Source organism: Gobio gobio (genome assembly GCF_949357685.1).
Source record: "Gobio gobio genome assembly, chromosome: 2".
NCBI classification, from domain to species: Eukaryota; Metazoa; Chordata; class Actinopteri; order Cypriniformes; family Gobionidae; genus Gobio; species Gobio gobio.
Genome location: NC_137098.1, coordinates 47,294,062 through 47,321,853, shown reverse-complemented (window position 1 = coordinate 47,321,853; position 27,792 = coordinate 47,294,062). Strand labels below are relative to the sequence as shown.

Below are 27,792 nucleotides of genomic sequence, written 5' to 3'. Positions count from 1 at the left end.
GGGTGACATTTAAGGGATAATATTCAGGGCTTGACGACATTAACAACCGCCATTTGCGGGTATAACGTTATTTCGGCTGCACACTAGTCACTGTTGAACTTATTATAGTCTTCTCAAAAGCTGTCTATTATAATCGCGTTGCGCATTATAACCACTCACACGTGTTTCTATTGAGTTTATGAATGCAATGTCTCATAATCAGAGGCGTTCAGAGCGCGCGCCGCGCTCACTCGCTGAAATCTGCACTCAAAGCAGAGATAAACGTGCGATGTATGCAGGAGATTCACACATTATACAGTGGTTGACTGTTTTTGTTCTATTTCAGCAGCGAAAATTGTTTTAAAACACACAGCAGAGCCACAGCGTATCTGATATGACTGGCATAACGCTGGCGAATTTAGGAAGTCTCTAAAGTTACAACACAACATTGGTAACGTTACACACGTTTCAAACTTCAATAGCATTTGAAGAGAATGACAGTCATAAAACTGACTGTAAAGTGATTATTTAGGTGTCAGGTATGATGCACACATTTTGATATTTAATAAAATAAACTGTCAAATCATATGGAAATATGGATATGCATTATTTCACTAGGATACTGTTTGGGCTCTTACACAAAATATGCTGATTTAAATGCATCATTGCTGAACACTGATGAGAATATTGCTTGAGAATATATTTACAGAGATAATATTAGAGATTATATTTACGATAAATTATTATTATTTATACATTATGCGTTGCTATTGACGACGGCCATTAAGGAAGGAAATCCCACAGAATCAAGCTTAAAAAAGTGCTTGGAGCTGCTTTAGTTATTTGTTGTTTGTTGAATTTCAAATATAAAACTTGTTGAAATGTTTTAAGTGTGTGCATCTGTTCTTTTTGAATACTTTCATCTTGTTTGAACAAAACCGTGATAATATTGATAACCATGATAATTTGGGTCACTATAATCGTGATGTTGAATTTCCATACCGTTTCATCCCTATTCATAAATAATATTGATAATAATAAATAATATAATAATATTGGGCTTGTTTTTGAAGCTGCGGTTGCTTATTTGTCTCGCGAGAGTTGGCAACACTGGTCACAGTACAAAATACTGCGAACACATGATGCCTTCAGTAAATGAAGATCACGCGCTACACCAGTGTTTCCCAACCGGGGTGCCGTGGAAAAGTCCTTCAAATATTTTTTTTGTTAAAATTTTTCAAATAATTTTCTTTGTTCAACGCATGCGAGTGCTGTCGTATGTTCGAATATGACCAGTCATTTTCGCAGTCATCACCCGGGTGTAGTGCCAGAAGACGCAAATGAGAAGTCGCGCGCTGTGAGAAAATTTGTCTCTGTGCACTCAGAGAAGGGCACACACGTCTCACAGCGCGCAAATATTTAGTTCTCTTTTATGTCTTGCTCTTGAACAGACAAATTCATACAAAAAGTATGTCAACATGTCCATCTTGATGAGTATTCTAGCAGACATAGTCTGTGTCAGAGCCATATAGAGAGAGAGTTGCGACAACTCCATAGACTCCAATGGAACGGTTTTTTTTACAGCAATGGCGGCTCACGGAGACTCTCAATAGTTTCCGGAAGTAGCAGCCGCGCCATAGAGAACAGCAGAACAGACCGTTTGTGATGCACTTTTAAAAGGTAAGACGTTTAATCAGTAAGATTTTAAATGATCAGCACATTTTAATCAAAATAACTTGTACATTAAAGCCTGCTTGTGTAGATTATTCATCATTAAAAATATATATATTTTAAAAACAACATCGCTGTAACTACATACTCATGCTACATACACAAGTCGATGTGTAATAAAATTATTGAAAATCAATGCATTTATTGACTATTAATTACCAAAAAGCGCAGTTCTGTCACTGTGACTATCAATTTGAATTGCCCGTCAAAGCACTTCCTGGAACTATTCGAGGTCTACATGAATCACGTGACTATCAAGCGTTTTGAACTTCCGTTGTCGCAACTCTCTCTCTCTATGGCTCTGGTCTGTGTATGCCTTAAAGGTGAACTAAGTAAGATTTTTGCAGTAAAATATCCAAAAAACAATAGGCCAGTGTTATATATTTTGTTCAGTTGAGTACTTAGAATATCCGAAATGTTTCCAACTATTTGTAAATCGTGAGCAATTGCTATTTTAACCAAGGACGTGTCTATTTTCACCGGGACGTGTGAGCTATGTGTTTGAGGGAGTCACCTGTCGATTGCGTCATATCTGCGTTACCCTTGGTTTCCGGTTTTATTTAGCAGAAACGCTTTACTCTCACAGCAGTGTGAACAAGTGTCATAGCAGCCGCTGAGTGAACGTTATAACTTCCTTTCAACACACTCAGATATATCTAATAGATAAATAGAGTTGCGTTACCTCATACTCATGACTGGAAAAGCGGAAGTGGCGCTGACGACCGTGTCATAATAAAAGTCCCGCCGGCGACTATGCCATAGTAACAGTCCCGCTCTTCAATCGCTCCTGCGGCCTTGCTCAGCTCCACAACACTCGGCCCTGCTCTGCTTCATACTACAGTAATGGTATTAATCGCATCCATAAACATGATTTCTGCCCGAGTCCGATCCTGACTCTTTTCCACCGGCTGTGAGGTGAAGACCACATGTCCCAAGATTCTGCGCTCAAACGTGGCGTCATCAAACTACGCCTTTGTTTTGAACAGGTGACCTCTAGTGGACGGAAAAGTTACATAGTGTAGCTTTAAGTAAACTTTATACAGTCGAGAAAGATGACGCATATCGGTGCATTAGGTCTTAAAGGGGCAGTAGCCTTTACTACTGTCTGTTTAATGTCAAACAACAAAAGACAAGGACATCGCTCACTGCTCTTGATTGAATAGCTTTTGTAAGTTTAATAGGATTAATCTTTAATTTATACAGTCAAATATGCTATGTTATTTTACATTTGATCAATTTCTGTACCTGAAAACTAATGTTAGACGTTCCTGAAAAACCTTAAAAGCATAGTTTATTTTATTAGTAGGCCTATCCTTGCTCAATAGTATTTATTTGTGCTGCTGCTTGTATTTAAATTATTTGTTCTTATTATTTTCTTAATTTTTATTTGACATTAGTCCCTTTTTTCCCTGAACATAGCAAATACTGAACCATACCGAAACCGTGAACCTAAAACCATGATACAAACCGAACTGTGAGCAATCTGTACCGTCACACCCCTAGCGTAACGTATGCGAGGGGGTGCCACAAAATGGAGAACATTTTCAAAGGGTGCCATGACTGAAAAAAGGTTGGGAAACACTGGACTACAGCACCACAACCATTAGGGATGGGCGATATCTTATCGTTTGCGATATACCGGTAAAACTTCTCCCCACGATAAGAATGTGTCTTCCCGCGATAATAACGATAAAGCCTAGTTGATGGCGCGACCCATCCGCACCGTGCCGCCGCTGGCCGTTATTATTTTATGATGGCCGCGGTGGCTGCGTTCGTCACTTTGTATAGCTGAACGGGGGTTGGAGAGAGAATTTTCTTGTGGTGCCCCCCGCAGCACTCGGTGTCCTAAGCGCTGCGCAATGGGAGCGGCGGCACTGAATCCGCATCTCACGTGCAGAGCAAAAACAACTATGGCGGAAGCTGCGGAAGAGTTCATAACTAAACGAGGGGCTACCTGAGGGCAATCTGAACCTGTACATACAGATGTATTTTCACTCGCTGAGCACTTGGACTGAGCGCTTAAGAGATTCGCTCTGTCTCAATCGATCGGTAAAGCACACTATTTCAGTTCATCTCAATGAATGCGCAGTGTATTTGACGCACATTAAACACTAGTGTGAGGCGCGCGACTGAGAGCGCTCAGTGTTTCACACACACTCAAAGAGAGAGCGAGAGAGTCTTACACAACACAGAATTGACGTGCTACATGTAAACAATATCCTTTGTTGTATTTTCCTGTAAAATAATGCCGTTTATTTGGAATTATTCAGCCTTTCATGAACAGGAAGAAACAAATGCACAAACGGGAATCTCATTGGCTGGCGTGCACCTATTACTTTGCCTGTTTTGATTTCAGCGTTTTGAATTCAGCAAATCAGTTTGAATGAGCGCTGACAACGTGATTAATATTCATGAACCCAGAAGCTCATTAATCCTTAGTGCAGTTTATTTTTATTAGTTGAAGAATTCGTGTATTATCTTATCAACTCAAATTACTGAAGTTCTATCATTAAATCATTATTTGTAACTTTTTTGTAATCTGAAGACATGGTTGGGATAATTACTTTTGCTGTTTCTGCTATTTTTACCACTGCACCATGAGTGTATGAATAAATACAGAATCGGTTTACATTTAAAACTTGTCATTGATTTGAATTATTATTGTTTGTACTGTGTGATGTTTTTCAGCACAGTTGCACTATTTAAACATTACCTGCACTTTTACAGAAGACAATTATATCTGCAACTTTTCCATTTCTGAAAAGGCTGGTGTGGAATTTTACATTAAAAAAAAAAAATGTATATATATTATGTATTATAGGAGCCTATTTGATGACCGGTATGTTTTACTTAAGATCATTGATCATTGCATGCAGCTCTCACTTGTATCCAAAAACATGGGGAATGATACTACATTTATCGTCATTGATATCGTTATCGCAATAAATACTAGAAAATATCGGGATACATTTTTAAGTCCATATCGCCCATCCCTAACAACCATAGACTGCAACACAACACAACACAGACCTCAAGCAAAGGAGAAGCGCGAAATAGGTATACATTTTTTTATATAATTGGTCTTAAAAAGACTTGAATTTAACTTGAAGAAACCTGTAGGAACCCTGTTAATATATAACCACAAAATGTTATATACACACTTTTCATTTGTAAAAATACAAAATAAAAAAAAATAACATTTTAAATCGCAATTTTAACCAGAATAATCGCAATTAGATATTTTCCCCAAATCGTGCAGCCCTAGACCAAACGTTAGCAATTGGCTATGGCAGGTCCAGAGTGGCTCTGGGCAGATCCAATAGTTTTAAACTTCAACAGAGTACCCGCCTTCAAGGAAGTTAATGCTTGTCAATGGAGAGTGGCCAGACTCTCTGTACAAATGAAATGTATGAGAGTCTGGTTGGTAGGACCAGGCTAGCTGTAATGGGACAGGTTACCAACAAAGTGCAATGGTGGCTATTGTGAAGCATTTTGTAGTGTTCTTTGGCTACGTTCTTTTGTATAGCCAATATTAGATTCCAGTGCGAACAGATCATGATCCTGAACTGACCCGCATGCACAAAATAATGATAAAAAGATGTCACACAGCACGCTGTCATACGGAAGTAAACACGGAGAACATTAAAGTAAGTGATTGCATGTTTGTTTATAGGGTAATCTGCCGCAGAAGCCAGCAAATTTGCGTGCAGGCAAATATAAAAACAAAGACAAGGATGTGAAAACAAAACAGAGCAGAGTTTTTAAACATTTATGAAAAGAGCCCTCATGTTTTGCTTGTGTATATAGAGCTGTCACTGTAACACCGTAATCTGACACATCACTATCCTTCACTGAATACCTTTCTCTAACTTCAGGTATGTAAAATCTTGAAAGTGACTCCCAGTCCCATGAGTGCAGAATTGTGACAAATGTTGCACCAGTACAGTAAGCTATTATCATTGGACCTATTCAAACCGGATAATGGACCGTTTGACCACCGAATCCTGCAGTGTCTGTAATATTGAAGTAACTGTGCATCACTGATAATCGTTAAAACATATTTGGTCATAACATGAGTTTAGTTTAAAGAGGAATTATTGGAATTAGCCAATATTTAATCCTTGCTGTCATTAAAACAGCGTGTGACTCACAGGGAAAAATTATCAAAAGTAGCACATCCACATCTAAATTCATGTCATTTTTGTTTAAATTCTGAGTAATGACTTTATGTAATTTCAGTGCATATCACCATTAACGGTTAATGTAAATTTGTATATCAAAATGAACACAGAGTTTAAAATTGTTCTTACTTCATCTTTTCTCACTCTAGTGAAAGTTTGTACGCATGGGTCAGAGTTTGCTTGCAGGTGTGCAAATTTTCCTGTCAAGTTTTATTATTATAAATCACAACTTGTGCGTCGGAAGTGGCGTATGCCTCTTTCAGGGCATGTTTTGTGCGTATGCGACTAATATAAATGAGGCCCCTGACCTGTAGTGGATTGAGGACCACATATGGAAGTGGACCAAATTGGAATTTAAAAGATCAGATCCATGTGGTTTGTGCTGTTCACACTAGGTGCGTTTACATGGAGCACTGTAATCAGTTTAAAAGTCCAATCCGAATAAAAATACTCCATATAAACACCTCAATCGGAATAAAAATGGCCAAACCGAATGAAATTGTAATCGGTTTGAGAGGGGTGGGATAAACCTTTTCATGAACCGATCAAACGAAAAATTCCACCATGTAAACGACCTGATCCGATTACTTTGAGTGCACGTCTTTCTGTGACGTGATATACAGCGCGCACCTCCTCAACTGAAGAGCGCGCGCCGCGCTCACACCAGGCTAATGTTGACAAGAGAGGAAAGTTGATTTTTCTGAGGTATTAAACTTTTTATTTCGTAACATGTTATGAACATGATGTTGGAATAATGACACAGACATAGCCTGGCTACACCATCTCATCTTGACAGCGTTTGTCCTAGGCTTCAACTGCGCCTGACAGAATAATTTATTTTTCTGAGGTGATTCTTACACTTTACGACAAATAATAAATAGCTTTTATAAAACAGTACAAGTCCTGGTGGCCGTTGAGAGCTACCATTTCAACTGGGAACATTCAAGCTGCTCTCTGTTTCTCGTTAGTTAAGTTGGCTATAAAAAAAAAAATTAAACAACGGCTTCAAAATGGTTAAGTAACGCTACCCACAGTCTACTTTAATTACTTTTGTTAATATTTATACCTTTGTGATTATGGTATCTTTCCTTAATCATCTGAAATATATATGTTTAGTACTACTAGTAATGATGCTGAGCACGTCTTGAATGCTTCATTCATGTTTCACCGTATATCCTATGTTTTTATTAATAATTTGAGTGCATTTTATTGTTAATTTTGTTTTTCAAAATAAATGAATTGAATTCATTTTTGATTCCGCATTCATCATTCACAGCTGTTGAAATAGCCATTGTATAGGACATAAATTAGGTTAAACTACTGCATGTCCGCCCACAGAAAAATAAATAAATATAAAAATTACCAACACAGAACTATTGATCCACAATACTAACGTTACGAATCTGAAGCGGCAGACAAACTGTGCGCATGTCACAAAATGATTCCTACTGAAAGTCAGCACATGTAAACACCAGATCGGTTTAGATAACGTCTCATGTAAACAGTCCACCGAATCTTTCAATCGGAATGATTTTAATCGGAATGACAAAAAAGTGCGCATGTAAACGTGGCTACTGTCATGACAAAAACAGATCGGAGTCACATATGATTAAAAAAAAATCTGATTTGGGCCACATTTACCTGAACGTAACCTTTGACATGCCATGCATTAAATAACAAATTACACTTTATAATGTACTTAATGTGTGAAGTGTGAAATTCTAGATTTCTTAGAGATAAGTAATTTTAATATATGTCAAACTGAGCAGACACTGAGCCTTAGGGATAATTTCTTGGAAACATGTCGGTAGCCTTGGCTTTGCTGCCAGTGTGTCAAGGCTTCTTTTCTTTTTTTCTTAAAACCAACATATCAGAACGTGACCTATAAAAGATTGTGTTGGACGGGCCTAGGTCAGAAGGGGTCACAGGATTAATGTTTGCCTTGCCGTTATCATATAATTTTGATTTATTAACTATTTCCTGCTATTTTGGATGTTTAATGTCTACTGCTATTAATTAAATCAGGAGTTTGAAATTTTACGCAAGGTTCATTGAATCTTACTGGGCTGCGGTAGACTGTTGAATCTCTATTTCTGTTCTTGTAGAAGAAAGGCTTTAGCTCCTCAGTGTTGTGAGGTAGCTGTCTTGGCATGATGTCTGTTCGAGGCAGTGGATGAGTCACCATTTTGGTGGTTAAGGAAAAAGCTGAGACGTATTACCAGCTGTACCCTTTTCTCTTTACTTTTCGCCATTCCTCTCCTGCATGCTTCCATGCTTGCAGTATGTCTCGTTGTCATCCTCTCTGCTTCTCTGCTAACTACACACTGCAGCCGTTACAGAAGGAGCCTAAAAATGTAAAACTCTTTTCTGTGGACAGTTTTTACCATGGTCTGTTGATTTGGGTTCTCTGTAATTAAATACAGGATACACTGATACATGAATACACACAAAGACATCTCAACGGGCATGGAAAATCTACTCCAGTTTTCTTCGCATTGTGTTAGATCTAAAAAGATTTTCCCAGCTACTTGGAAATCCATTGATACCATGGGAAATGCATGTTCCTTCATTTTAATGTGCATAATTTCCAAGGCATTGTAAAAGAGTGGAAGTGTGAGTTGGATTTCTTCATTGTGAGTATTGGGAAGGTACAGTCAGGGCTAGCATAACGCCTGACAGGTCACGAATGCTGGAGCACATTTGTGGTCAGTGGTTACGTAAGCATGCTTTGAGGAGGGGGACACATGACCAAGAACTGTAGTTAATTTCAGGATTATTTTTACCCCCTTGATGTACAGGTTTGCCTTTAAAGAAGAGTGACATTTCCTCCACATCAGGAAAATATTAACTTTTTTCCCTTTCCTTTTCATGTCTCTATATCTCTCTTTTTTTCTCCCTTTTTTGTCTTGTAAGAAAGTTACTGCTACTCGCAGTTGATCTGCAATATCCTCATCTTTTTCTTTTATAGTGACTTGTTCAGCAACAGAAAAATAAGAGTGAAAAAGATGGTGACATTTTGCCAACTTTCAACCTTCAAGTAGGTCTTAAAAGTATAGTTCACCCAAAAATGAAAATTGTCATTGTTTACTTATGCACCCTCATGTCTTTTCAAACCTGGGTGGGGTGGTCCCTATTGATTTCCTTTGTATGGACAAAAAACGCTGAAACAATTTAAAGAATATCTTCTCTTTTGTTCTACAGAAGAAAGTAAGTCAGTTTTGTAATGGCATGAGGGTGAATAAACGCTGAATGTTCTTTTTTTTTGGGTGAGCTGTTTAATTCAGAGGTTGGCTTAATCTTTAATTTTGTTTTAAAGAACCACACAGATTTGCTTGTAAATAAAAGTGTGTCCATCCCAAATTCTTCTGTATGTGGGCTGGGAAATAATGCGCTTGTAGTTGAGTGTTTCGCTATGGAGGTGCTTCAACTGAATGATGAACCGTGTTGGAGTATATGGTGTCTTGAATACATCCAGATGTCTGTGGCTAGACCTCTTGGCTGAAGTGTTGCACTTTAAAAAACAGAGCTAAGCGCCATAACTCATTCAAAACCATTAAAAGTGTGATTAATTTACCTGCATGTGAGAATCCGCGATCAAAGTTAGAATTCTTAAGGTCGTTGCTAAACGGAGGGATTTCCTCCTGTGATACTCTTTCTCTGTGCAGTTTTGTTTTATTTTGGTACCTTGTGTGTGAGCTTTTCTGTCTTGTCTTCTCTCTCTCCCCAGTCTTACATGTGACTCTTAACAAAATGAGGCTGAGAATGCGCAAGGCTTCTCAGCAGCCAAACCTCGCCCGCAGGCCCAGCCCGGCCCGGACCAAGCGAAAGCACTCCGAGATGGAGGAGTGCTCGGGTGAAAGCAAGGGTCTTCTGTCCAGCATCAAGAAGTTCATCCATGGAAGTTCCATCAAGGTGAGCCTCTAGCAGCCTCTCTCTCTCCGTCTTCTATTATGGGTTCATTGAGTGTGGCCAGTCCTCTACAGCTCTTTTCTTGGTTTCGATAATCGTGGCCCAGAATGTTCTATAATGGAATGCAAGCAAGACCTGGTATCATATTCCCCCCAGAAATGTGTGGTGGAATGCCGTTGCTTGTCTGAGGAGCTCAGACCTGTTCTAATTTTAGCTGTGGTTCCACAGAACTCACATAATGACAGTAGGTAGCTGGCTTTAATAGGCATGCAGCCTGCGACAGAAAAACCAGGGGTTCACATATTATGTCCAGTAAAGATATCTCTTCTTTGGGTTCTTGATCACCTCAGTTTGGTTTAGGGCAGTGGTTATCAACCTGTTAGATTTTAAGGTCCCCCTGTTGTCCACAATAATATTCCAAAGACCCCATGTATACAGCAGTTCATGATTCACTAGATAATGACTTAAAAAAAAAAAAATATATATATATATATATACATATAATTTTATATATATATATATATATATATAATTTTATTTATATATATATATATATTTTACCATGGTCTGTTGATTTGGGTTCTCTGTAATTAAATACAGGATACACTGATACATGAATACACACATATTATTTATTTATATATATATATATATATATATATATATATATATATATATATATATATATATATATATAATTTTATTTATTTATATATATATATATATATATATATAATTTTATTTATTTATATATATATATATTTTTTTATATATTTATATATTTTAGTGCTGGGCATCGATTAAAAAAATTAACTAATTAATCGCATTTTTTTCTGTAATTCATCCCGATTAATCGCAAGTTTTTAATATTTTGATATTGTAATCATTTCAGTTACTATCCAAATTAATGTATAAACAATTTAAAGACAGCATATTTTAAATATGTGTTGTATTGTCATCTTTTTATGAATGAAGGCCAGTATCACTGATACTAAAGTCTCTATGAAACATTAATGACGTTACATTACAGTATAACTGAAAGCTCCCAATTTCAACATTTATTAGGCTTTAAAAAAATAACTTTTAATTTAAGTGAACTTAAAACAATCTTTACATAAACCCAAAATAATAAATGTTATATTTACCCATGGCCTTCCCTGTTATACATATACATAAATGTAATAGTTATCAAACACCTTTCTTAACTGCATAAATAATAAATGAAATATAGATGAATCATCATTAAAGCTACAATTTTCTCTGTTCCCGTTGTTCTTTGATGAAGATTAATGACAGGCATCATCATCAGTGCTCCTGTCACTTTAAGAACAGCCGCGGATCTGACGCGCTGTCCCACGCATCTCATTTCCTCACAACTCTTTAAGTTTATTTAACTAATTTAAGACTCCTAATATGAGAATACTCAAAATCCTCTGTGTTATTGTTTGTTCAAGAGCAAAAGAGAACTTGATGTGAGCAGGAAACTTACGCGAGTCTATGCGTCGTGTGTTTGTGTGTGTGTGTGTGAGTGTCAAGAGTGTCCCTTGATTAGATGACATGAGACGCATCCACACTAGGGCTGGGACGGTTACCGCATTACCGCGGTCACGTGACGCCTACCGCGGGTCTGAGATCGTCACCGCAAAAAAATAAAATAATAAATTGGCCTGCCCATGTGTGCACGTTGTGTCTAATTCCATGGATTCATTGATTCTAATGACATGGATTGTGTCTAATGACATGTGTGTCTTATATGGATTCAAGGTTTTCTAAACAAAACATAACAAAAGATGGAGCAAATCCGACCTTTTGCGAGTTGAGGAGCGCAATTATAACATTCCATTTGTACCTGTGTAATGTCTTTTAGCCTATAATTTGAATTTAATTTTACTAAAGCATAAAATACAGGCGCATAAGCAGGACCTCAGTTTTTAATTGCATGTGCTTAACACAATTCTCTCTCATGGTTGCGCAGCCGACAATAGGGGGTATGTAGATAGAAGTCATGAAAGCAGAAAAAGAACGCACCGCCCGGGCCTTGGGTTTGTGTCGAACGCTGACCGATTTCTCCCATAGCTGGCAAAAAAAAAAAAACGGCTTCAGAAAGAACAAACTGAGCTGGACCTGCCTCAGCACTGGTAAGTTTTTACTCTCTTCCAACTCTGTTTGGGAAAGATTGACTACAAATAAGCTGAGCCTGCGAAATTTCATTCAATATAATCAATAAATAATCTATTGTAGGCAATTAAATATAAGTTGGCTATGCGATTTCTGAAATTCCAATTTCATTAAAAGGCTATCGAAAAAGATATCCGTCTGGCAGGCTTATAAGCACAGTAGTGTGCGACACTTTGTTAAATTAAATAGCCTTCGTTAAATATTTGAACCACTGAGACAAAAGCGCATACGAGATATATAAATGAATATGAATATGTAAAAATATTAAATATAAATAATAAGTAATAGGCTATACAATCACGGTAGTGTGAGCAGCGACACTTTGTAAAATTAAATAGCCTTCGTTAAATAGCACCACTGAGACAAAAGCGCACACGAGAGTCATATAGCCTATATATAAATTAATATAAATATGTAAAAATAGGCCTAATATAATATAATAATATAATATATAAAAATTATTTATGTAATATAAATAACATGCATATAAATAATTATATATATATATATATATATATAATTATTTATGTAATATAAATAACATAAATATAAATAATGTATATGTATGTGATATACAATCATTAGCCTAAATAGCCTTGTTAAATTAGCCTAAAATGTCTTCGTTAAATAGCCTTGAACCACTGAGACAAAAGCGCACACCACACGAGATATGTAAAATAATATAAATATGTAAATGTTATAAAATATAAAAAATAAATATAAATAATAAAAGTAGCATAATATACAATCAAGGTAGTGTGAGCAGCGAGTGACTACACTTTGTTAAATTAAATAGCCTTGAGCCTTCGTTATTCTTCATTAACCACTGAGACAAAAGCGCACACGAGGTGTAAATTGTAGCTAAATGTAAATTAATAGCCTGAATATTTTAAAATATGTTATATAAAAATATAAATACTATAAATATAAATAATATATTAGGCTATAGGCTATTATATGGGCGGGTGTGCGCAAAAGTCGTTATAGTTTAAGTGATTGTTTAATGACGACGACTGTAATCTGAAAGTAAAAATATGGGAAATAAATAAACAAATAAATATATATTACTGATCAATACCGATAAATAAAAATGTTTGTTTGTCTTTGTTTATGCTGTTCCATCATCAAATCTCTGTCGTGATCTGATCTGCTCTCTCAGGAAAAAATATGAAGGCTGGGATGGTAACCATAGCCTGGTCTATATTTCGTTTTGCCAGCACTTTTTTTTCAGATATCATTCCATTTCTGTTCTAATTGTTCCTGTTCTAAACGTGAAAAAATAAATGTAAAATAAACATGTTCCTTATTATGTTCAATTGCCTGCGCTGGGGTGTGCGTGTGCGGCTGTGTGCGAAAGTCGAGCGGGGGCCATTTAAAGCGGTTTACCGCTGAACCGCGGGAATTTCTTGCTTTTCAACCGCGGTAAGAAAAAATCCATACCGTCCCAGCCCTAATCCACACAGACAGGACATTGGCATACAGCGCGTTCGCTTGGAAGAATTTACATGAATAAGAGCGTGATGATCATGTAACACTAAGCAAAAATGGATATAAAAACGGACGCTGCGTTATTTGCGTTAAATATTTTTAATGCGTTAAGCTGAAAAAATGAATCGCCCGTGTTAACGCGTCAATTTGCCCAGCCCTAATAAAAAAAAATATGTATATATGCATGCATACACACACACACACACACACACACACACACACATATATATATATATATAAATATATATTTATTTTATTTTATTTTTTAATTCAGTGGTTCTCAGCCTTTTTGACTCCAATATATTATCAAAAATACCCCTATATTTCTGGTATTTCTGCTGTAATTATGAAAACTACTTGTTATCAAAGTTTTTTCTATTAACAGAAACCTGGTGTGGTAATGCATTATATTACACACGTGTCACAAACTTTGTTCTTCAATACAAACTATTGCTTCCATTATAAAGCTTGGAAGAGCCAGGACATTTTTTTTTAAATAACTCTGATTGTATTCGTCTGAAAGAAGAAAGTCATATACACCTAGGATGACTTGAGGGTGAGTAAATCATGGGCTAATTTTCATTTTTGGGTGAACTATCCCTTTAAACATGTAGTGCCCATAGTTTATTTAGTCACTCTTTTGATTCACATTACTCATTGTCTGCTCAGCAGATGGGATTTTTGCCTCCTTAAAGTCCTGTGTATGTGTCCCCTAGCTTCCTCAAATAGACTCACTATAGTGTCCTCCTCACAAGACTAATGTGTATAAAATCTAGAAACTCATGCTTGTGTGATTGTTGGTGTTAACAGGTGGAGCAGGACAACCCAGCGAAGAGGAATCGTCTGAGCTGCGAGCTGATCACCTCCACCCCACAGAGAAACAATGATCTGCAAAGGAAAAGCATCTACAGGGCCCGTCGAAGAAGCTCCGTCAATGGTGGTGAGTCACTGTACATGTGTGCTGCGGTTAAACAATGAAAACTGATAGTCTGCACTGGGACTGTCACTATACCACAATTTCAGTAGTACTAATATTAGTGAAATATCATGATTTGAGATTACCATTACCACAGCAAAAACCTAATGTGCTAGTGGACACAATTGCATAAGTTCTTTATTAATGTAATTAACTGCTGTTAATCGATTTAAAAAAATTAAATAATCGCACATTTTTCTGTATTTGTTTCAATAATAAAAAAAACATTAATTTGAATATATTTTTATGTTGTAATACTTTTACATTTAATCTACAAAATAATGTAGAAACAACATAAAGACGGTATGTTTTAAATATGTTTATTAATGTGGCTTTTTACTAAGCACTATGAATGAAGGGCAGTATCAATACTAATACTAATGTCTCTTACATTTTCCCCTCAATTTTAGCCATTAATTATAGACATTCAACATTATAGTATAATTGAAAGCTGTTGATTTTAACATTTTACTAGGCTTAAAAAAAAAAAAAAAAAAAACATTAACTCAAGTAAACTTAAAGGTCCCATGACATGAAAATTTCACTTTATGAGGTTTTTTAACATTAATATGAGTTCCCCTAGCCTGTCTATGGTCCCCCAGTGACTAGAAATAGAGATGGGTGTAAACTAGGGCCCTATGAAATTAAATTTTTGCTAATTCCTTTTTTTTTCCATTTTAATTTTTGGGAATTCTGTTTTTTTACCCGTAACTGTTATTTTAGTCATAAAAAGAGTGTGATGTTAATAATATATTTTAAATGTTAATATAATAGAACATAAAATAGGAATGACCTTAAATTTATTGAGGTAACAAACATCACATTTACTTTTCAGGACAAATACTGCATTATGCAACATAACACTGCACTCTAAAGGCCTGTTCACACCGGGACGATTTTCGCGCGCGTTTATCGCCGACGTTTAACGCCTCGTGACTAAACAATGGGCGCCAATGTGAGTGTGCACACCGACGCGTAAAACGCCAGGCGTAAAAGCGTCATTTAAAAAAAACCGCCTCGGGTTCGTTTTTTTATTTTGACGCGGCGCGTAAAAAACTGGCCGACCAATGAGATCCGCGCTTTTGTTCACGTGCCTGGAGCTGCTGAAGTGACAGTAAAACACGACTTGGTGGCGCTCAAACACAAAATCGGTCTTGCCGAGCACACACTGATACGACGAAGAAGTAGTAAGTAGACAAAGAAGAAGATAGGCTGCTAATGCTGCTTGGCAGTTAGCAAAAAGTGTGTGAATGGTTTTGCCATAGACATAATATATCTGTGGTTTTGGCAAGCACGTAAATACTGTCTCTGCTCTTCTTCTGTGTGACAAGCGAGTGTCAGAAGCGTAAAGTGCCGCAGCACCACCTTGTGTACCGGGAGCGCATCTACTGAATGTGCACGTTCACTCGGCGCAACGCCAGTGGAAATCGCTTGGGTGTGAACACTCAAGACGCGCCGAAAAACGCTGGCGATAAGCGCGTGCGATATTCGTCCCGGTGTGTACAGGCCTTAAGTCAGTGTTTCCCAACCGGGGTGCCGTGTAAAAGTCCTTCAAAAAAAAAATAATAATAATAAATTATTTGAATTATTTGAAAAATTAAAAAAAAAAAAAAATATATATATATATATATATATATATATATATATATATATATATATATATATATATATATATATATATATATATATATAAATTTATTTATTTATTTATTTATTTTTTCAAATAATTCTCTCTTTATAAACTTTGTTCAATGCATGCGAGTGCTGTCGTATGTTCGAATATGACCAGTAATTTTCGCCGTCATCACCCGGGTGTAGTGCCAGAAGACGTGAGTGAGAAGTCGCGCGCGCTGTGAGAAAATTTGTCTCTGTGCACTCATCCGAAAGCGCGCAAATATTGAGTTCTCTTTCAAGTCTTGTTCTTGAACGGACAAACTCACACAAAAAGTAAAGGCTCCACATCACGGGACCTTTAAAATAAATAAATCGCATTCAGCTGTACCTGTTCAGATTTTTACCTGCCCTGCTAAAATGCACAAAGTTATTGTTTGTTGTTTTTGACTCATGCTAATTTTTTGTGAATTTGTTTTTCTCTTTAAACCTTATCCTATAGAAACCACTAACCATGACACGAGTAAGCCTGTCAAGCCTAATGGGAAGTTGGAGGACTCTGAGGAGGTTGTGAGCAGTCCACCCCGCACCAGCCTGCTTGGAACCATCTTCTCTCCTGTCTTCAACTTCTTCTCACCAGCAAATAAAAATGGTAAGAAACTCTGAACTGAAGACTAAAGATCTGATTTTCTCTAGGACTGCAACTAGCAATTATTTTGATAATCGATTAGTTGGCCAATTATTATTTTTTTTAAATTAATCAGATAAAAAGCCCTTTTATTTTATTGACAAAACACACTATTCCACATCCTGCCCCATGCTGTCTTTCAAACAAGCATGTCAGTGCTATGAACACACACATAGTGAACATACCTACCATTACATAAAATTAACCATGGTTTTACATAGAATAAAACAAACTAAAATAATAATAATAATTTTTTTTTTTTTTAACCAAGATTGCGATTTAATATGCAATTTATTTTTAAGCTCTTTATCTTCTGTATTCAACCATAAATCATTGTATAGTTGTATCATTGTATGGTGGGAATCTTAAGGCACCTCACATTCCGATTCTGGGAGTCACGATCCGATCGTTTATCCGATAAATAAAGGCCTTCTGAAGCGAATCGATGTGTTTGTGTAAGAAAAATTTCCATATTTAAAACTTTATAAAGTAAAGTTCCAGCCCGAACTCCTTCCGTGGAAAAGTGTTGAAAGTGCCTTCTCGCAACTCAAGATGCGTACGCGACGTCTGACGAGCGTGCCTGGTAACGGAAGCCTTTGATCGGCAGAGGCACTCTCAACACTTTTTCCATAAATTGAATACGGAGGGCGATCGGCCGAAACTTTACTTTATAATGTTTTAAATATGGTTATTTTTCTTACACAAACGCATCGATTCGCTTCAGAAGGCCTTTATTAACCCCCCGGAGCCATGTGGAGCACGTTATTTGATGGACAGATGAATTTTTTTATGGACTTCAAAAACAGAGCAACAATTACTGCTATTATAAAGTTTGGATTAGGATTATTAAAGCCAGGACTTTTTTTTTTTTACTTATTACTTTTTTTTATTTTATTCATCTGAAAGAAGAATGTCATATACACCTAGGATGACTTGAGGGTGAGTAAATCATGGGCTCGCGTGGATAAGTAGCATTTACAGATAAGGATATAACTACTGTTCTCTATATAGATCAGTGGATATAACCTGTAAAATGAATGCTTTGCGCACACGCACATATATGTCAAATGCATGACGGGGTATGTTAAAACGCTAATGCATTTGCTTGAAGCTTAAAATAAAGACTTCTCATGTTTTGGGCACTTGGATCATGTACCTTTCCTGCATCAGCTCACTCTGTTTCCACTCCACTATTACTAGATGCACATTTTGTCCATAAAAATGCGTTATTCAGTCCTGTAATTGGGCGCGACTGGTAGAAGCTTATTGTGCACAGAGGGCAGACCCGACTAATCAATAATGAGAATCGTTATTGATGAGCTTCATTATCGATTATTATTGATTTTATCGACTAGTTGTTGCAGCCCTAGATACGGCAGATGAAAGGAGGAAAGGTATCCCGAAGAAAAGGATATGACATTTCACCACAGAACATGACTTTACCTATAGTATATAATATATCATTTCTATAGGCCTATCCAATTATTTGTAAAAAATTATGTAAAATACTTTTACTCTTTACATAAGCTGCTTATACTATTTATGTAAACTGCTTTTATTTATATTCCATTGCAACTTTAAACAGGTCGGAGTTTGTTGTTTTCATGTAGCTTTGGCAACTAGCCGACCTGAAAAATATGCACATGAAATTAAACTTGTTTAACTCAGCCATAACATGTCAGTTACAAACTGTACAGCGTAGGTGCAAGATTGTCATTATATTTATACTTTATACTCTCATTTTTTGGGGCACTCTCCCTCTGCCATGGCGCTACAGTTTTTAGATACACTGAACTGATTAATTTGGTTCGGGAGAAGAGATTAAAGCCCGCCCACACTGACAATTGATTGGTTGATCTACCGAAACAGGCCAATCAGGATGCTCTCTGTCTTACATGTGCTTCATTAGGTGCACACTAGCACATACACGCAAGGTCTCTCGCTCCCTCTCCCTCTCTGCCGTGCGTGCACAGCCTCTGTCTCGCATGCACGCTCTTGCTCGCTCGCTCTAGATTGCGGGAGAATTTAAATAATTTGTGGGCATCAGGGAGCCGCTATCAATATGCGGGAGACTCCCGGAACTTCCGGGAGACTTTGGATGTCTGTTAAGGTGTCCTTTTTACGTAAATAATAGGACTAATTTCTTTAATTAAAAAAAAATCTTACCGACCCCAAATGTTTGAATGGAAGTGTTGGCAGATTTGCGGAATCTGTCGAGTTGCAACTTTGTATTTCTGTCACAAAAACCCATATCTATTTTACATTTAGCAAAAGTGCAGTTCATGAGAGAAAATGTTGCCTAAAATGTCAATACTGAAATAAAAAAAAATCATGGTGAAACTTAGGGGTCCTGAGGCAAATTGGTTCTCCATCAGGAGGATGACTTGAAATTAAGGGTGCTTTCACACTAGCAATTTTGGTGCACACCTGGGTTCGATTGATGTCAGAGTTTGGTTTGTATGGATGATGTGAACGCTGTTTTCCAAACTTGAGTGCGTACCCACGAACCATACCTTAAGTCCACTTAAAAAGGGTGGTCTGGGGTACGGTTCGCTGCTGATATGAACGCAATCATGCTAAATTGTGGGAAATTAACCACTATTGATGACATATGTACTTTACAAAACTGTGTTTGTGTGCATCTCACTCACTTTCCTGACAAGCATGACTCGTGTACTGCAATCAGAGAGAATGTCTATCTCATTTCTGCTGGACTCCAGCATTCTTTAGAACATTTGCAGTACATTTGCGGAAGATAAACAAGTACTGTTATGTGCTGATGCATTGAAAACAAAACCAAAGGTTCAAAAATCAATATGTGAGGCGAACACCTTCTGTGTGGTCGTTAACAAGCAACAGGGGTAAACAGCTACTGCTTTGATGCAGACGCGCCACGGTTCAGACCCAAATAATAAAATGTGAACACAGTCCAGCAGGGGCAAGGAGAGACGAGCAATCAAACTCTGTTTCGGACCAGGTAATCGAACTCCATTTCGGACCAGGCAATCAAACAAGTGTGAAAGCACCCAAAGTCTCCAGCTCAAACAGGGTAGTGCGGCTGCCATTTTGAATATTGTGAACTTAACTGCTAGTTACTATGCAACTATACATCATATCATGCCAAAATAATTTTAAATTCAGTTAGCCACGTACCCTTCATATCAATGTTTGGTCCGTTTTCACAATAGGGTTACCATTAGGAATAATAATAGGCAATAGCAAAAGCTTATTTTGGATTCCTGTTAATGTTTATTTTGATTATGAGTAAAAAAAAAAATGTTGCAACTTAATGCAGAATAATAATGCATCACCTAACCCAACATGTCTTTCCCCCTTCTTTCTTTCTTTCTTTCCCTTCCCTTTCTGTCATGTCAGCCTCTGATTCTCCAGGCCAGGCCGTGGAGGCGGAAGAGATTGTGAAGCAACTAGAAATGGAGCAAGTAGAAGAGATGCCCACCAGTACAGCCACATCTAGAGAGCCCCTAAGTGTCCCTCTCTATACCAGTGCCATGCCATCTGCCTTTAGACCTCCATCCTCCACTCACACACCTCCAGAGGAGAGTGAAAACACCCCCCACTCTGACCTGCCTCCTCTTACAGGTATGAAAGACATGACATTGCTTGATTTCTCTATCGGTGAATAATTCTTTCAGGCTAAAACACATTATACACTACCGTTCAAACGTTTGGGTCCCATAATTTAAGTTTTTCAAGTTTTTCTTTTAAAGATCATGTGGCGCTGAAGACTGGAATAATTATGCTGAAAATTCAGCTTATGTTTTAAAATATATTAAAATAGAAAACATTTTTAACATTTTAAATTGTAATAATATTTTACAATATGAATGTAATTTCTTTCTTACTGTATTTTTACTTTTTATTTTTGATGCAGTCTTGATGAGCATAAGAGACCCATTTCAAAAACGATTAAAACATATTTCTGTCCCCAAACTTTTTAACAGTCGTGTATATTTACACAGGCAACAATATATTAATATATTAATATATATATATTTGTCCTGTTGCATCTCAGCTCCTGGCTCTCCTGCAACAGTGGGGTATGTGGACACCTCTATTACTGTCCCTGCTGAAGGATCATATGAGGAGGAGTGGGAAGTGTTTGACCCGTGAGTTCAACTTTACTGAATATCTGTGTTTTGTGCTCAGAGCTTCACAATAAGGATTTTTTTTTCTGCTGGTCTGGGTGAGACAGTACAGACTTTTCCTTGTTCCATTCTATACCAATTAAAACCGCAAGTACAAGATAAAAAAAAAAAGTAAAATGTGGTGATGGCACAACACTGGCCCCAGCAGATCCTTATTGTTGAGCCCTCATACAAGTTAAATGTTGATTAATGATATTACAGTTAAATATTGCTTTTTGTTTTAAGTTAATTTGGAAACCTTCTCAGAGGAAAAATACAATTCTCATAAGTATTTGTCACAAGGCTTTTTCTGTGCAGACATTTATGTTGATACATTTTTCAGGTATTTTTTCATCAAACATGTACCTCCGCTAACAGAAGAGCAGCTAACTCGCAAACCCGCACTCCCTCTGAAGACTCGCAGCACTCCTGAGTTCTCCCTGGTGCTTGACCTGGTCAGTCTTAAGCCACAGGAGAACAGCTCCTATTACAAGGGATTCATTTTGGAATAGATTCTCATTAATTGTTTTCATTCTACAGGATGAAACCCTTGTCCATTGTAGCTTGAATGAGCTGGATGATGCAGCGCTAACCTTTCCTGTCCTCTTCCAAGATGTCATATACCAGGTAGAAATCCAAGCTGTCTTTGTGTTAACACATCATTTGTTAGTAACATACCACTAGAGAGCACTCTAGAGCCATTTTAAGAAACAAACTGGCTAGGAGTCCATTGTCTCAAGCAGTTGTGTAATGTTGAGTGATCTGAAATTTGTGAGACTTTGTCAGTTTTTTTTCTTCTTGTTTTTAGGGGGCTAAAGCCCTTTGTTTTAGGGGCTAAAATTCTAATTCACAATTTCTGTTAGGTTTATGTGCGATTGAGGCCATTTTTCAGAGAGTTCCTTGAACGCATGTCTCAGATTTATGAGGTAAGCCTTCATCCATTTTCTCCAAATAAACGATGATATTACATGGAAAATGTTTACCCTCGCTTAAGTTAACATCTGTTCCTCATAATGGACTAAAGTTGTTCCATTGTTGACTTTGTTTTTCTAGATCATTCTCTTCACTGCCTCTAAGAAAGTTTATGCAGACAAGTTGCTGAACATTCTCGATCCGAGGAAACAGCTGGTGCGGTCTGTGGACTTCTTTTTATTTTTCCTTTATTTTAATCATTTTGATGACTCTTCTTCCTCGTGACACTGTTAAATGTAAAACCGAGTTGTCTTTTTGTTTGCTTCTTTTGCTTTTAGAAATCCTGTCAGATTTTGTCATAAGAGTAAATGTAAATTTAGGCTGGGTGTCAGATGTTAAGTAGCCCTGCCTCAGCTTGGTCATTGCTGTGCAGAGTTTCTCTGTAGGTTTTGGTTACAATGAGGGATTGAGGGATTGCAGTAGATGGAGATCTTTGGTCTCTGGCACTTGTAAACTCCACACCATCCTCAGGTGTCAACCCTTTGCTTCAAATGCATTATTGATTCTAGTCCTGGAGATTTATTTCATTCTTTTCTGTGTGTGTTTCCAACATGTTCTAGGCACCGATTGTTTCGTGAGCACTGTGTCTGTGTGCAAGGAAACTACATTAAGGATCTGAATATCCTAGGACGAGATCTGTCCAAGACTATAATTATCGATAACTCACCACAAGCCTTTGCTTATCAGGTGAGCGGACAATGTTCCCTAATCATAATTTGCACTAAGAATGCACCCATACTTTCACATTCCCTGTTCATATCAGTTTATTATATATATATATATATATGTGTATATATATATGTGTGTGTGTGTGTGTGTATATGTATATATAACCCATGGTTGTAACGAGTACAGAGAATTTATTTTTTAAGTTAAATGTGTGGAAAATCTTACACCATTAAAAGAATCTAGCTTAAAACATACTTGAAGGTAAAATGAAAAACATTTATTGTACTTTAATTACAATTTAAGAGTATTTAAAAGTAACCTTTTATTCTTAGTTTTAGTTTGTAATGTATTAAAAGATCAATCACACTTTAATCACCCACATTAATCACCCTTTTTAATATACTATGTAAGTTTTTATATTCAGCATCAACCTCCTACCCCTCCCTGAATGTAGTAATTATTATGTAGTAATTTAGAAAGTACAGCGTTCAGGTGTGTGACTGAGCTCTCAGTTTACATTACCCAATAAATACTTTTGGGAGATGAAGGAAAATCCATATAAATAAAATCACCAACCCATGTTTCACCCACAGCTCTCCAATGGGATCCCTATTGAGAGCTGGTTCATGGACAAGAATGACAACGAACTTCTGAAGCTGGTCCCTTTCTTGGAGAAACTGGTGGAATTGGTATGTTGTTATGTGTTCTTCACCTCTTAGACATCTTGAAGGGAAATGTCATGAAAACTTTCATTAAACATTATATAAGTAACATACAAGGGGTTTTTGTTGTCTTTTTTTTCCCCAAACATTTCTAAGTAGTGACTGCAATAACCGAATAGTCTTAATTTGCTTTAAATAAATGTCCTATTAAGTTTCTTTTTAATCAAAGGTACTAAAATCACAAATTCCATGAATATTCACTGTTATTTTGGTTCTAAGGGTACCAGCACTAGATATGTTGATGTGAAAGTACTGATTCATTAAAAAAAGTGATTATAAATTCTAAAACTGTCTAAATACAAATTATACTTTTCCATTGTATTCCATCCACAGAATGAGGATGTGCGGCCACATGTCCGTGAACGGTTTCGGCTGCATGACCTGCTTCCCCCTGACTGAGCGCACAAAGTGGGACAGGACAGTAAAAAAAGACAACAAATGCAGATATACATTTTGCATTACAACATCATTGCCATTACTCTTCAAATTAACTTTTTTTTTTGTTTTTTTATTCCCCCAAATTTTCATCGCTGTGATATCAAAACAAAAATGTCCAAACATTTTGACACTCTTTTTGGCACTTTTGCCATTTGTGCAGTCAGAGGGGTTTGAAGTTTCTTGTGTTGTCTCTTCGGTTGTTTCATCCAGTACTAAGTGAATGTGTAGCAGTCAGAAGAGAAGAAGATTGTCTTTTGGTGCTCCAATGGGATTGGTTGACACTTTTGGGCTTTTGACCAATTTCATCAGGAATGGCCAGTAAGAAAAGCATACCGTCTGACAGAAGTTAGTTTCCTACGAGTGAATGTGTTTTTTTATTTTTATTCTAAATTTCATTTTTCATTAATGTTTTCAGTATGCATTCCTCTCCATCTGTACGTTTACTTCAAATTAATGTTTTCTGAACTCCCGGCTTGTTTTATTCGCCAAAATGTGTTCATTTGTCAGACCGTGGTTTGGTTGAATATTGTTCTGTTCTTGAATTGGGCGTTTTTACAGCACAGTGGAATCGTGAGTTTTGATGTGGTGTGAATGAGAATGGTTTAAACCAGAGTGATGGCTGTTTCATAGAAAAGGATTTGCAGTGACTAAATTCTTAAATTGTTTAAATAAGAAGTTTCCTACCAACACATCAGAGCTCTACAGCTTCTTGCTATTGTCTCTCCACAGATATTTATAAGAGCTAACAACATATAACTTGTTAATTAGTAGCACCTCAAAATGGTTTTCATCAGCTACTGTTTTATTACATTTTTTTAAAAAAAAATACTGTTTTGCTTCTTACTGTCATATTTAGCCTGTGTATTTTTTATATATATATTTTTTATTTTGTTTATAACTGGTGTTCTTTAAAAAGATATCACCTTTAATTTTTAGTGATAGATTACAAGCGAGTATTTTCATGTTAAAATTTGAAGTTAATGTAGCATTACCCAGAGCTAATCTATTCAAACTGAACTGCAAGGGAGAAGATGGAGGGCTGCAGCCTGGTAGAGCCCTGTTTATAGCACCAGCATAACAACAGCCAGTCTCATCGCTGTGGTTTAAACCTTACTGCCTGACGTTCTGGCTTTTCTTTTATACTAGGATTCTGTGGGGTGGGGGTGGGGTTTAGCTGTGTCAAAAAGTATTGTCTGGTGTAAGCTTGATGAATGAGTGCGCATCGCTGTCTGAGGAGAAAGGGATAATTATTCTGCAAAATGTTTTCTTCCTCTTGATCCTTCTCATATTGCCTTTTTAATTCCAGTTATAGGCGATACTTCAAATTTGAGTAATACAGATTAAGAGTTGAAACTACAGTAGTGCCATTCAGTGTTAGTGAAGCAGGGCCAGGCTAGTTGCGTTCCCTTCTTTTTTTCTGCTCTGTTAATGGTTTTGTTTTGAAACTTTCTACTCATACCACTGGTGCCATTTATGCCGTTTGTTTAGTGTGCTGTTTTCTAAAAAAAATGGGTCATTCTTAGTAATAGACAATCACTGAATACATAATTTGTCTACATTGGATTGTGACCCTGTCAGTGTTTTTTCTTCTTCCTGAAAATATAATTTTCATAACTTTTTAAAAGAATTGAGGCCTTTTAGTTGTTGTTTTTTTTAAACAAAAAACATCTTGTATGCATTAAAGAAATTATGAAGTGTTTTTTTTTTATGCATTTTAAAATTGTAACTATAAAAATGAATTGCAAAGTATTCATGTTGTAATTCTAAATATCCTGTGGTACTTCCCAATTAGAGGAGAGGGGGAGGACAAAAAGGAGTGAAAAAGTGTGATCCCAAGGATCCTGCTCTACTGACAGTTTTTTGACACACAAGCCCACGTACACAGTATTTTTTCTCATAGCATAGACTGATTTGGTAATGGCTACACTTTTTGAAAATGGTTAAACAGTTACATCGTAAGTAGCATTTTTTTTTTTTGGTGTGTGTCAACTATTCCTTCTCCCTACGTTGATGCAAAATAGTTGAATGATGCCAATAGTCCAGAATGATAGCTTAGATGTTGGGAGGCGGGTTGCATCTATGGTTAGGCCCTGGCACTTTCTTACAAAGAAAATTATTTTGTATGATTGTCGAAAAGCAGTAGTGAATTAAGTGTAACATGATGCAGAGGTTTGTTTCATATGTACAACCAGTTCATTGTAATGTTCATTACTTTTGTACAAAGCATATTGTACTAATTGTGCATATTGTGCATATTGCAGCTTCATGAAAAAAAAGTTAAAGGAAAATCTTTTTGTATTTTTGATTATTTGTATTCCAAAAGGCATGTCATATCTATTTTTCAAAATGTATTCATTTTCAAATGTATTAATGCAGCTCTAACTTGTCAACAGTGTTTCTCCTCCCCAGTCTTACTGTATCTTTGTATGTAGTTGGCACAATCACTGAACATTCTCCGCATGTAAAAAGCCTGCTATGTGAGAGTTGGGATTTTAATCAAGGCACTTTTTTGCAGATGAATGTTTCAGGTTTGTTTTCTTTTATACTCTTCATCTTCAAAAGCCATCTGGCTTGCGAATGTCCTTGAGCTGCATTGGATAAACACTCTAGGTCTAAATGTCATTTCCTGAAACGTGTTATTTAAGATTGTTCATATAATGGAAATTAAGTCTTTGGAAAATTGCATGCTCTTTTATTTTAATGTTAGCTTATGTCAAAACATGTTAGATACTTAAGAATGGATGGTTGTATTTCATGTCTTTTTCTGCTACTTCATTTTACCATCAAATGGTGTGTAATATCAAGGAGATTTTATGATTATGACTTGTATAAATTTTGTGTGACTCTGTTAACATAAATGGCATCTTATTGATGCAATTTGATGCAACCTCACAAAAGAACTGAAAGCCTTTTTCGAATGCGAGCAGGTTATGGTTTAGATGAATATAAAAAGATCTAAATTGATGATCCCTGTACATTTTTTTTAATACAAGGAATTGCAGGGTTCCCACACTCATGGAACCCGAACATTATGATTTTTGATGCCAGTAACAGTCATAGGGAGAAAAAAATAAATCCTAAAGTCAGAAATGTCTTTTCTTTTTGGTGACAGACTAGGCTATTATATGGAAGCTTATTTTCTCCACTGAATAAAACCGTTTAAGAGGTAATTGTGACTTTTTCTCTTTCAGTTCTGACTTTTTCTCTCACAGTTTAGGCTACGTCTCGCAATTCTCCGCGATACAGCCCAAACTCGCAATTGCGAGAAAGGTTATCCTTTTTCATCAGAATTGGACTTCATAAACTCTCAATTCTGATATATTACAAGTTTATATCACACAATTCTGAGGAAAAATAGTCAGAAATGTCAAGCTATTCTGCTTTCAAGTAGGCTATGCCATCAGCTTGAATTTTTCCTAAAATATCAAAAGGTGTGGGAACCCTGAAGTTTAAACTGAGCATTATCTTACACAAATGTTTAATTGATCCTTTGTTATGGTAACATAGTTGCCATAGATATTAACTATGGTGGTTTCAGCAAAGGTGGGTCAAATCAGTTTTGATGGGTTGTCTTTTAAAAATTAGGAATCAAACAAAATGTAATGGTTAATAATAACTCCTTTTCAAATGTAAATTGGCCTCGAATGGTATTTGGTAAGGGTTTTAAATGATTAAAGTTACGAAAGGTTACTTTTATGTTGAGTGGTTTGAGATAAAGTGAGACTATTAGAACTGTTATGGGCCAAACGAACCAACTTTGACACATTTTAAAAGGTTTGCTCTAAAACAAACTTTGCAATTTTCAGTCAATGTATTCACTACTGCACACGAAACGGTTAACCTTTCGTCACAATCAGTTTTATATTGTTCACATTTTAAGTTAACTGTGGTGTAAACTCGCGCGGTCGCGCTACCTCACCTTGTACCCACCCACCTGTGCTTACGTTTGTTTCTACCTGTGTCACTACTCGGGTGTACATTACTGTGACAGAGATGCTGACAGTCAACACGACGTGTTAATATTTCAGCACTTTCGGCTGAGTCTCCACTCGCAAATCCGTTCCGTATGTTTCGCACCTATTTTCTGCTGTTGTTTAATTAGGCG

At 36.7% G+C, this 27,792-nt stretch overlaps 1 protein-coding gene across 1 annotated transcript in view; it reads left to right on the top strand.

The window, feature by feature from the left end:
- The window catches only part of ctdspl2b (CTD (carboxy-terminal domain, RNA polymerase II, polypeptide A) small phosphatase like 2b), a 31,419-nt gene extending 4,564 nt beyond the window's left edge, over nucleotides 1-26,855 (top strand). Inside the window, exons 2-13 of the mRNA XM_079811080.1 lie at nucleotides 9,619-9,803; nucleotides 14,277-14,406; nucleotides 16,556-16,705; nucleotides 20,117-20,341; nucleotides 20,775-20,868; nucleotides 21,230-21,341; nucleotides 21,427-21,513; nucleotides 21,750-21,812; nucleotides 21,940-22,019; nucleotides 22,419-22,545; nucleotides 23,121-23,216; nucleotides 23,583-26,855. Coding sequence (XP_079667206.1) covers nucleotides 9,642-9,803; nucleotides 14,277-14,406; nucleotides 16,556-16,705; nucleotides 20,117-20,341; nucleotides 20,775-20,868; nucleotides 21,230-21,341; nucleotides 21,427-21,513; nucleotides 21,750-21,812; nucleotides 21,940-22,019; nucleotides 22,419-22,545; nucleotides 23,121-23,216; nucleotides 23,583-23,648 — 1,392 coding nt within the window. The 5' untranslated portion in view covers nucleotides 9,619-9,641 and the 3' untranslated portion in view covers nucleotides 23,649-26,855. The remainder of the gene's footprint in view (nucleotides 1-9,618; nucleotides 9,804-14,276; nucleotides 14,407-16,555; nucleotides 16,706-20,116; nucleotides 20,342-20,774; nucleotides 20,869-21,229; nucleotides 21,342-21,426; nucleotides 21,514-21,749; nucleotides 21,813-21,939; nucleotides 22,020-22,418; nucleotides 22,546-23,120; nucleotides 23,217-23,582) is intronic.
- Nucleotides 26,856-27,792: the final 937 nt, after the last annotated feature.